Source organism: Petromyzon marinus, chromosome 72 (assembly GCF_048934315.1).
Source record: "Petromyzon marinus isolate PM22_M1 ecotype Great Lakes invasive population chromosome 72, UKy_Petmar_22M1.pri1.0, whole genome shotgun sequence".
Classification (NCBI taxonomy): domain Eukaryota; kingdom Metazoa; phylum Chordata; class Hyperoartia; order Petromyzontiformes; family Petromyzontidae; genus Petromyzon; species Petromyzon marinus.
Window position 1 is genome coordinate 5,778,926 of NC_133738.1, and position 12,089 is coordinate 5,791,014.

General features: G+C 47.4%; 1 protein-coding gene across 1 annotated transcript in view; it reads right to left on the minus strand.

Annotated features, from left to right (window-relative positions):
• Window positions 1-2,035: 2,035 nt before the first annotated feature.
• Window positions 2,036-12,089, minus strand: part of LOC116957348 (uncharacterized) — a 70,842-nt gene continuing 60,788 nt past the window's right edge. Inside the window, exon 11 of the mRNA XM_076055707.1 lies at window positions 2,036-3,481. Within this exon, the coding sequence (XP_075911822.1) occupies window positions 3,051-3,481 (431 nt within the window). The 3' untranslated portion in view covers window positions 2,036-3,050. The remainder of the gene's footprint in view (window positions 3,482-12,089) is intronic.

The following is a 12,089-nucleotide window of genomic DNA, read 5'->3' on the forward strand; positions in this document are numbered from 1 at the left end:
TCCGCAGATGTAGATGCCACTGGTTCCTCACGTTCTGCAAATGTAGATGCCACTGGTTCTTCACGTTCTGCAGATGTAGATGCCGCTGGTTTTTCACGTACTGCAGATGAAGATGCCACTGGTTCCTCACGTTCTGCAGATGTAGATGCTACTGGTTCTTCACGTTTTGTAGATGTAGATGCCACTGGTTCTTCACGTTCCGCAGATTTAGATGCCACTGGTTCCTCACGCTCTGCAAATGTAGACGCCACTGGTTCTTCACGTTCTGCAGATCTAGATGCCACTGGTTCTTCATGTTCTGCAGATGTAGATGCCACTGGTTGTTCACGTTCTGCAAATGTAGATACCACTGGTTCTTCACGTTCTCAAATGTATATGCCACTGGTTCTTCACGTTCTGCAGATGTAGATGCCACTGGTTCTTCATGTTCTGCAGATGTAGATGCCACTGGTTGTTCACGTTCTGCAAATGTAGATACCACTGGTTCTTCACGTTCTCAAATGTATATGCCACTGGTTCTTCACGTTCTGCAGATGTAGATGCCACTGGTTCTTCATGTTCTGCAGATGTAGATGCCACTGGTTCTTCATGTTCTGCAGATGCAGATGCCACTGGTTCCTCACGATCTGCAGATGTAGATGCCACTGGTTCTTCACGTTCCGCAGATTTAGATGCCACTGGTTCCTCACGTTCTGCAAATGTAGATGCCACTGGTTTGTCACGTTCTGCAGATGTAGATGCCACTGGTTCCTCACGTTCTACAGATGTAGATGCCACTGGTTCTTCACGTTCTGAGGATGTAGATGCCATGGTTCTTTACGTTCTGCAGATGTAGATGCCACTGGTTCTTCACGTTCTGCAGATGCAGATGCCACTGGTTCCTCACGTTCAACAGATGTAGATGCCACTGGTTCATCACGTTCTGCAGATGTAGATGCCACTGGTTCTTCATGTTCTGCAGATGCAGATGCCACTGGTTCCTCACGTTCTGCAAATGTAGATGCCACTGGTTCGTCACGTTCTGCAGATATAGATGCCACTGGTTCTTCACGTTCTGCAAATGTAGATGCCACTGGTTCTTCACGTTCTGCAGATGTAGATGCCACTGGTTCTTCACGTTCTGCAGATGCAGATTCCACTGGTTCCTCACGTTCTGCAGATGTAGATGCCACTGGTTCTTCACGTTCCACAGATTTAGATGCCACTGGTTCCTCACGTTCTGCAAATGTAGATTCCACTGGTTCCTCACGTTCTGCAGATGTAGATGCCACTGGTTCTTCACGTTCCACAGATTTAGATGCCACTGGTTCCTCACGTTCTGCAAATGTAGATGCCACTGGTTCTTCACGTTCTGCATATGTAGATGCCACTGGTTCTTCACGTTCTGCAGATGTAGATGCCACTGGTTCTTCACGTTCTGCAGATGCAGATTCCACTGGTTCCTCACGTTCTGCAGATGTAGATGCCACTGGTTCTTCACGTTCCACAGATTTAGATGCCACTGGTTCCTCACGTTCTGCAAATGTAGATTCCACTGGTTCCTCACGTTCTGCAGATGTAGATGCCACTGGTTCTTCACGTTCCACAGATTTAGATGCCACTGGTTCCTCACGTTCTGCAAATGTAGATGCCACTGGTTCTTCACGTTCTGCATATGTAGATGCCACTGGTTCTTCACGTTCTGCAGATGTAGATGCCACTGGTTCTTCACGTTCTGCAGATGTAGATGCCACTGGTTCTTCACGTTCTGCAGATGCAGATGCCACTGGTTCCTCACGTTCTACAGATGTAGATGCCACTGGTTCTTCACGTTCTGAGGATGTAGATGCCACTGGTTCTTCACGTTCTGCAGATGTAGATGCCACTGGTTCTTCACGTTCTGCAGATGTAGATGCCACTGGTTCTTCATATTCTGCAGATGCAGATGCCACTGGTTCCTCACGTTCTACAGATGTAGATGCCACTGGTTCTTCACGTTCTGCAGATGTAGATGCCACTGGTTCTTCATGTTCTGCAGATGCAGATGCCACTGGGTCCTCACGTTCTGCAGATGTAGATGCCACTGGTTCTTCACGTTCTGCAGATGCAGATGCCACTGGTTCTTCACGTTCTGCAAATGTAGATGCCACTGGTTCCTCACGTTCTACAGATGTAGATGCTACTGGTTCTTCACGTTCTGCAGATGTAGATGACACTGGTTTTTCATGTTCTGCAGATGCAGACGCCACTGGTTCCTCACGTTCTGCAGATGTAGATGCCACTGGTTCTTCACGTTCTGCAGATTTAGATGCCACTGGTTCCTCACGTTCTGCAAATGTAGATGCCACTGGTTCGTCACCTTCTGCAGATGTAGATTCCACTGGTTCTTCACGTTCTGCAGATGTAGATGCCACTGGTTCTTCACGTTCTGCAGATGTAGATGCCACTGATTCTTCATGTTCTGCAGATGCAGATGCCACTGGTTCCTCACGTTCTGCAGATGTAGATGCCACTGGTTCTTCACGTTCCGCAGATTTAGATGCCACTAGTTCCTCACGTTCTGCAAATGTAGATGCCACTGGTTCTTCACGTTCTGCAGATGTAGATGCCACTGGTTCTTCACGTTCTGCAGATGTAGATGCCACTGGTTCTTCATGTTCTGCAGATCAAGATGCCACTGGTTCTTCATGTTCTGCAGATGAAGATGCCACTGGTGTCTTCACATTCTGGAGATACAGATGCCACTGGTTCTTCACGTTGTAGATGCCACTGGTTCTTCACGTTCTGCAGATGAAGATGCCAACACTGCTAGCTATTGTGCAAGACGGTTGAACTTACGACTCTCTTTTCCAAACACCTGCAACTGGACATACGGGGAGAGCTTTGTTCGTATCTCTGAAAGTCCGTGAGTGCAATATTCGTAAGTAGAGGAGTCCCCCACACAATTTTAGCTGGGCGAAATATATATTTTTTACCTGCATAGCTTAGGGCGCCCCTTTCCCCCTTTTCAGGAGTGCCATCAGCCACGCTGGCCGAGGACAACTGCCGCGGTCACCCCGACAGGCAGAGCATTAAAAAGCAGACGAGATAACGGTCGCGGCAACGAGCAAGGCCGACGTGAAGTGGGCCGCTCGCAATCCGGCGCATCCGTTGCCACCACCGCCGCTGCTGCCGCCGCCACTGCTGCCGCCGCTGCTCCCACCACTGCTCCCACCACTGCTGCCACCACTGCTGCCACCGCTGCTGCCACCGCTGCTGCCACCACTGCTGCCGCCGCTGCTGCCACCGGTGCTGCCGCCACTGCTACCACCACTACTACCACCACTGCTGCCGCCGCTGTCATTGTTGTTGCAGAGATTCTGCTGGCAGCAGGTAAACGAATCGACAGTGCCGGTGAATGAGGGGAAAAGGGTGTTGATTTGCACCTTCAGCTGATCCTTGAAATCGCCGGCAGCACATTGAGCCGTAGTGGCGCAGCCTCTGCCCATGAACTGCTGCCCGCCTGGAAAAGGAAAAAGAAAAAAAAACCTGTTAAATAATTAAATTTAAATAAATAAATGCTACCATGAATAATAGGAATTATTAATAATAGTTCATATTAATAATGCACATTCCATCCGAGGATACTCCACATCCACTTCAGCGAACACATCATCAATGCCGGGGTCCGCCTTTTCACGGGATGGCCGGCATCCTGTGAGAATATCACGCCAGAGCCCTGCGTGGGACTGGAGTCACTCCCGGAGCAGACCACGGCCTGACGTGGACACGCAAGCCAAGGCCGATCTTCGACACCGCGGCCTTGGCTTGCATTCAGCGTGGCGGCTGGCGCAAGATAGAATCGCCTGGTGGCGGCGTGTGGAGACTGCAACGCCCCGAGGGGCATGCACATGATGATGATGATGAACCGAGGATTCCAACTGCGCATTGCATAAAGAGCAGGGAACAAAAACAACCGGTGGGGGGGGGGGGGGGGCAACGGACCCAACTAGAGAGGCAAGATCTTGACTTGAAGCTTTCGTTACTGCAGGAATTAATATTCTTTGGGACTTTCGGTAAAGTCACGTAGATAGGCTGTAATAATCGAAAATATATATATACAAAACATGTTATGATAACACTGTGTAACAAAAAAAAATGTATTTTGTCCCTGGGTAGTAATTGTTATTATCTAATTGCTTATGCCCCACAAACTTTGCTTTTGTGACCAGGACAGTGATATTTTGAAATGTACCTATTTTCAATGGGAATTCCAGATAGGTTCAGTGCTGAGTAAACTTGGAGTAACTTCTAGAACATTCTCGAAGTAGTAATACGTTTTTACCCTTTTATCTGGCACAGAAAACTGACACCTTTATACAAGGGATCATGTTTGCAATAACCACAACACAAGCAGTCAAAATGCAAACAAAAAAGACAACTCTGACGATATGTACTGTCCTTGAATTTGATTGGTCCACACCCGAGATGGCTTTTCTTAGAGCTTAGTCTCCACTGGTGTTGGACCAGAAGACGCCAAAAGGCGTACAACTCAAAAACAGCACACAATCAGAGTATTGAGAGCTCGGAGTAAGCATTTACATTATGAGACCTTTTTGTTTGCATTTTGACTGCTTGTGTTGTGGTTATTGCAAACATGATCCCTTGTATAAAGGTGTCAGTTTTTTGTGCCAGATAAAAGGCTAAAAACCTATTACTATATCTTGTTACTGGCAAAGGAGGTCTCATAACATTCTCGAACTTTCCAGTAATATACATAGTAGTATAAATACAGGGGCCTTAAGCCCACCAGTTCAGTTTAGTTCCATTTGCCTAAGTGGATACATATCTGCATTTTTGTGAGATGGTATCAAGAGGCTGCAAGCATCCGGCAGACGCATTTTGCTATGTCTGCGACCAATTTATCAAGAAAAGAGTGAAAAAGTACTGCTAAGATGTGCGAGGCCTATAAGGCATATTTCGGCATGCCTGTCGGGGATAAAGGCAAACCCTGGGCACCTCATTTCACCTGCGAGCAATGCAAACAAACTGGAAGGTAAGATGGACAATTGTTGCTCAGAATTTTATGTTATAAAATTTGTTAAAATGTTTTCAATTGTAAAAGCTTTTTATTTTAAATGTTTTACAATTTTCAATGTTATTATTGAAAAAATATATATCATATATGAAAAATGTTGCGATAATCTCTAACACATTAGTCATGGGTGAAATAAATGTATTTCGTAGGATGGTACAGAGGGGAAAAGAGAGCCATGAAGTTCGCTATCCCAAGAATTTGGCAGGAACCCACTGACCACTCAAGCAACTGCTACTTCTGCATGGTGGACCCTTCCTAACGTCGGACTGGCAAGAATGCACCTGCTATCACGTATCCGTAACTTCCTTCATCCATCACCCCGGTGCCACACTGCCATGAGCTCCCCATACCCACTCCTCCGGAGAGAAAGGAGCCGTCTTTAGAAGAGAGCAGCAAGTCAGAGAGCGAGGAAGATGTAGATCCAGATGACAATTTCAAAGGTGGAGCTGAGGAGAGAAACCCATACTACCCCAACCAAAAAGACCTCAATGACTTGATCAGAGATCTTGGTCTCACCAAGTCCAATGCCAAGCTTTTGACGTCTAAGCTCAAGCAGTGAAACTTGTTGTATGCAAGTGTGCAAGTCGCAGATCAGAGGAAGCGTCACCAATCTTTTTGCAGCTTCTTCACCCGTAAACATGGGCTCTGCTTCTGCCACAAAGTGACCAGTCTGTTTGAGGCAATCGGAATCGCCTGCAACTAGAATGAGTGGCGCCTATTCATTGACAGCTCATCCAGGAGCCTCAAAGCCGTGCTGCTCCATGATGGTAACAAGTACCCGTCTCTTCCTCTGGCTCACTCGGTGCATCTCAAAGAGGATTACAACAGCATCAATACCATGCTGGATGCCTTGAAGTATGATGAGTACGGCTGGGAGGTCATCGGAGACTTCAAAATGGTGGTATTCCTGATGGGTCTTCAAGGAGGTTTTTACCAAGATTCCCTGCTATCTTTGCCATTGGGACAGTAGGGACACCAAGGTGCACTACCACAGACGGGACTGGCCACAGCGGACCGAGTTCTCTGTGGGGAGGCACAACGTCAAGTGGGAGCCACAGGTGGACCCCCGGAAGGTGCTGATGCCACCACTGCACATCAAATTGTGCCTTATGAAACAATTTGTCAGAGCTGTAGATAAGGAGTCGGCATCCTTCAAGTGCCTTCAAAATTCTTCCCTAAGATGTCTGAGGCAAAGGTCAAACCCGCTGTCTTCATCGGACCACAGATAAAAGACTATCCTGGAGTGCAATGAATTCCCCCAAGAAGCTCACTAGTAAGGAGAAAGCGGCTTGGGACAGCTTTATCGCAGTGGTTTTTTGGCTTGCTGAGTAATCACAAGGCCGAAAACTCTGTGGTTGAGACTGGTGAAGAACGATGGCACAACTAGGGGTTGTTCGGGGGCGTCTGTGGCGCCCCTCACAACCATTTACGGCCTTCGGCCAGGAATGTCACAAAAAAATTGCGCACGAACGACGCATTCACGCAAGCACCCGATGCTCTGTTTTGAAGTTTTAAAATGAAACATTTTTAATTGTATTATGTTTTGAATTGGATAATTTTATTTCTTCATTAAAAGCTTATATCATTTTACATCTGGAAGACTTCACTTGAAAACGACATTTCGTGTGAATTTCCTCTCGTCGTTAAGTAGATGGCCTTGCTGGGGATTTGGTTCAATGCGGACTTTCACCCGCCCCTCTATAGCCCCGCCAAGCGTTCGTTGGCTGCTTGGTCCCGGTCACGTGATGCACTTCAACCAATCTGTGCCGCGTTAGTCACACAATGACAGAATGACAGACCTGGGTGTTTATATATTGATGGGCTGTAGGATTTCCCTCAAAGTCCATATCCTTGATGCTCATCTTGATACATTCAAAGACAACATGGAAGCATATTCGGAGGAGCAAGGCGAGCGCTTCCACCAGGATATACTGGACTTTGAAAGCCGCTATCAAGGACATTATAACGAGAACATGATGGGAGACTACATTTGGGGGCTGATTTGTCAAAGTGTTTTAAAGTATAATCGTAAATCTCAAAAACTACTCACTTCTAAATATTTTGTAGTATTTTTTTTATTACTTTAGTATGAATACATGTTCATTTTGATTTATATGGTGTTGTTTTTTTACTTTATGTGAACGAAAAGACACAATTTTAGTATGAATACATGTTCATTTTTATTTAAATGCTGTTGGTTTTTTTACTTTACGTGAACGAAAAGACACATTATCGCCTGTTTTCTCATTGAAAATAGGAACATTTCAAAAGCAAACTTTGTGGGGAACAATAACCATTTTGTATACTTTTTAGGCATGAGCAATTTAAAAAGAACACTTACTACCCAGGGACAAAAATTGTGTCACATAGTGTAATGTAATTGTCTTTGACATTGATTGGCCTACACCAGAGACAGCAGCCTTCTGTATGGCCTAGTCTCACTGGCAGTGTCTCACTACCAGTGTCTTACTACCCAGTGTCTCGCTACCCAGTGTCTCACTACCCAGTGTCTCGCTACCCAGTGTCTCACTACCCAGTGTCTCGCTACCCAGTGTCTTACTACCCAGTGTCTCACCACCCAGTGTCTCACTAGCAGTGTCTCACTACCCAGTGTCTCATTAGCAGTGTCTCACCACCAGTGTCTCACAACCCAGTGTCTCACTACCAGTGTCTTACTACCCAGTGTCTCACTAGCAGTGTCTTACTACCCAGTGTCTCACTACCAGTATTTCACTACCCAGTGTCTCACTAGCAGTGTCTCACTAGCATTGTCTCACACCCCAGTGTCTTACTACCCAATGTCTCACTAGCAGTGTCTCACTACCCAGTGTCTCACTAGCAGTGTCACAATACCCAGTGTCTCACTTGCAGCGTCTCACTACCAGAGTCTTACTACCCAGTGCCTCGCTACCCAGTGTCTCACTACCCAGTGTCTCGCTACCCAGTGTCTCACTACCCAGTGTCTCGCTACCCAGTGTCTCACTACCAGTGTCTCACTACCAGTGTTTCACCACCCAGTGTCTCACTACCCAGTGTCTCACTACCCAGTGTCTTACTACCCAGTGTCTCACCACCCAGTGTCTCACTAGCAGTGTCTCACTACCCAGTGTCTCATTAGCAGTGTCTCACCACCAGTGTCTCACTACCCAGTGTCTCACTACCAGTATCTTACTACCCAGTGTCTTACTACCCAGTGTCTCACTAGCAGTGTCTCACTACCCAGTGTCTCACTACCAGTGTCTCACTAGCAGTGTCTCACTACCCAGTGTCTCACTAGCAGTGTCTCACTACCCAGTGTCTCACTACCCAGTGTCTCACTAGCAGTGTCTCACTACCCAGTGTCTCACTACCCAGTGTCTCACTTGCAGTGTCTCACTACCCAGTGTCTCACTACCCAGTGTCTCACTTGCAGTGTCTCACTACCCAGTGTCTCACTACCCAGTGTCTCACTTGCAGTGTCTCACTACCCAGTGTCTCACTACCCAGTGTCTCTCTACCAGTGTTTCACTACCCAGTGTCTCACTACCAGTGTCTCACTACCCCGTGTCCCACTACCAGTGTCTTACTACCAGTGTCTCACTACCCAGTGTCTCATTAGCAGTGTCTCACCACCAGTGTCTCACCACCAGTGTCTCACTACCCAGTGTCTCACTACCCAGTGTCTCTCTACCAGTGTTTCACTACCCAGTGTCTCACTACCAGTGTCTCACTACCCCGTGTCTCACTACCAGTGTCTCACTACCAGTGTCTCACTACCAGTGTCTTACTACCCAGTGTCTCGCTACCAGTGTCTCACTACCCAGTGTCTCGCTACACAGTGTCTCTCTAGCAGTGTCTCACTACCCAGTGTCTCACTACCCAGTGTCTCACTTGCAGTGTCTCACTACCCAGTGTCTTACTACCCAGTGTCTCACTTGCAGTGTCTTACTACCCAGTGTCTCACTGCCCAGTGTCTCACTTGCAGTGTCTCACTACCCAGTGTCTCACTACCCAGTGTCTCACTAGCAGTGTCTCATCACCAGTGTCTCACTACCCAGTGTCTTACTACCCAGTGTCTTACTACCAGTGTCTCACTACCCAGTGTCTCATTAGCAGTGTCTCACCACCAGTGTCTCACCACCAGTGTCTCACTACCCAGTGTCTCACTACCCAGTGTCTCTTTACGAGTGTTTCACTACCCAGTGTCTCACTACCAGTGTCTCACTACCCAGTGTCTCACTATCCAGTGTCTCACTAGCAGTGTCTCATCACCAGTGTCTCACTACCCAGTGTCTTACTACCCAGTGTCTTACTACCAGTGTCTCACTACCCAGTGTCTCATTAGCAGTGTCTCACCACCAGTGTCTCACCACCAGTGTCTCACTACCCAGTGTCTCACTACCCAGTGTCTCTCTACGAGTGTTTCACTACCCAGTGTCTCACTACCAGTGTCTCACTACCAGTGTCTTACTACCCAGTGTCTCGCTACCAGTGTCTCACTACCCAGTGTCTCGCTACCCAGTGTCTCACTACCCAGTGTCTCACTACCCAGTGTCTCATTACCAGTGTCTCTCCACCCAGTACTACCAGTGTCTCACTACCAGTGTCTTACTAACCAGTGTCTCACTACCCAGTGTCTCACTACCAGTGTCTTACTACCAGTGTCTTACTACCAGTGTCTCGCTACCCAGTGTCTCACTACCCAGTGTCTCGCTACCAGTGTCTCACTACCCAGTGTCTCACTACCCAGTGTCTTATTACCAGTGTCTCACTACCCAGTGTCTCACTACCAGTCTCACTACCAGTGTCTCACTATCAGTGTTAGACCAGAGAATAACGCCAAAAGGCGAACAGTACAAGGATAATGCCACGTATCAGAGCATTCATAGCTCGGGGTGAGCAGCTTCATCATGGGATACCTTTTTGCCAGTATCAAAGTATAGGAATAGGTTTTACCCTGTCTGGCAATAATAAAACATGAGCTCTGTTAAGATGTTCAAACACTAAATAGATGATACATTTTGCAAGGGATCAAGTCTGCATTAACCACACACAGTACTTCTGGTTAACATGCCAACAATCATGCTCTGATAATAATGTTACACGCATTGTCTTTTTGATAGTGATTGGCCTAGTCTCACTACCCAGTGTCTCTACACCAGTGTCTCTACACAAGTGTCAGACCAAAGAACGTTAAAAGGGGAACAGTACACTAACAATGGACATTTATTACTCTACACTGCACCGTAGACTCAACATTGCACGATCGACTCAACACTTCCACCCATAGACTCAGCACTTCCACCCATCGACTCAATACTTCCACCCATAGACTCTATACTGCCACTCATAGACTCAACACTGCCACCCATAGACTCAACACTGCCATCCGTAGACTCAGCAATAATCCAATAGACTCAATACTGCCACCCACAGACTCAACACTGCCCCTGTATATTCAGCAGTCTCCCCTCTCCTTAAGCTCTTTCCGTTCCCTCTCTTAAAGTCTCATCACCTCTCCATCGTCACCAATTCCCCTGCCTCTTTCCCCTCCACCACGCCCCCCTCCACTCCTTCCTGACCTTTCCCTGTAACCCCTTGGCGTGATTCCCAAATACCCCCTCTATCACTCCTGTCACTCGTTGCTCAATACCCTTGTAGCACGCCTCTTCTGCCAACTGCATTATTCCACTCTATGTCAGCATTTGCATTTGCAAGCGCCTTGAGATAACATACAAAACTGGTTCCATTGTTGCTAGATTATTAACCCCTCGCCTGGTATATAGTGGGGCATGAGTTCAATCCTGACCGTGATGCCTGCTGTATATTTGGAGTCTGCTTGTCTCTCTCCCCGTGGTCGTGTGGATTTTTCTCCAGGTCCTCCGTTTTTCGCCTTCACATTTAGAATCAACATCTCCACACGTTTAGAGTATTTGACTGTTGCTATACATTTTCACGTGATATCAGCCACTTCATTAAGCTGCTATCATTTGTGAAAGCCAGCTCGCTTCCGCATAGCTCAAGGGGCCTTACCTGGTAAAATAAAAATTGCTTATAGTTTAGTATGTATGTACGTAGCCAACCGCGCTATTTGGAGTTGAGGGGGAAGGACAAACTAAGCAAAACAACAAGCAGTTCTAAAGAAATGAGCTTGTCGATCGAGATGATTATCTGAAAGTGTACAGCTCCCAGTGGCTTCCTAATATCAGAAGAGCTCTCCATACGGCCGCAGAAGCGCATCTGAAAGCGCCGTGCGATGATGTGTTTGACTGTCTTTGTTCGATGGCTAGGCAAAAGTTTAGTGTATAGTAGTGTGTAGTGTATAGTAGATGCCGACCGAAATTCGGTTTCGGCGCCGAAAGTTGGCAAATGGCCACTTTTGGCATACTTTCGGTTTCGGCCGAAAGTAAATGTTTTACTTTCGGTCTGGTTTCGGTTTCGGCCAAAACTGATATTGACTTTCGGTCGTCAACCGAAGATCATTTTTAGAATATAACGCTAGTGCTAAGTCTATCAGCCAGTCAGTCGGCGCGAGGCAATCCTATGCGATAGGCTGCATACACACACACACACACACGTACATATACACGTACATACACACACACGTACACACGTACATACACACATACACACGTACACAAACACGTACACACGTGCACACACGTACACACGTACACGCACACGTACACACATACATACACACACGTACACACATACACACACACGTACACACACACACGTACACACACAAACGTACACACAACAACAACAACCGCCATTCGCCACTAAGTGGCGGTGACGTCACCACGACGCTTGTGCCAGGCTATGTGCACCCTGAGGCCACGTGAAGTGTCGAACGCCCGCTGGCAGGAGGTCATGGGGCAGACCCAGGTGCCACGGGTCGACTGACTGAGATGACTGGCTGATGCACCACCTGTGCCCCCTACTGTGCCAACCTGCTGTGCTTTAGCCACCCGGCACTCCGCTCGTTGTTCTGAGCGTCGCTCCTCCGCCCTCCGTTGTTGTTGAAGGGCGACTACCTCCAACTGCCCAG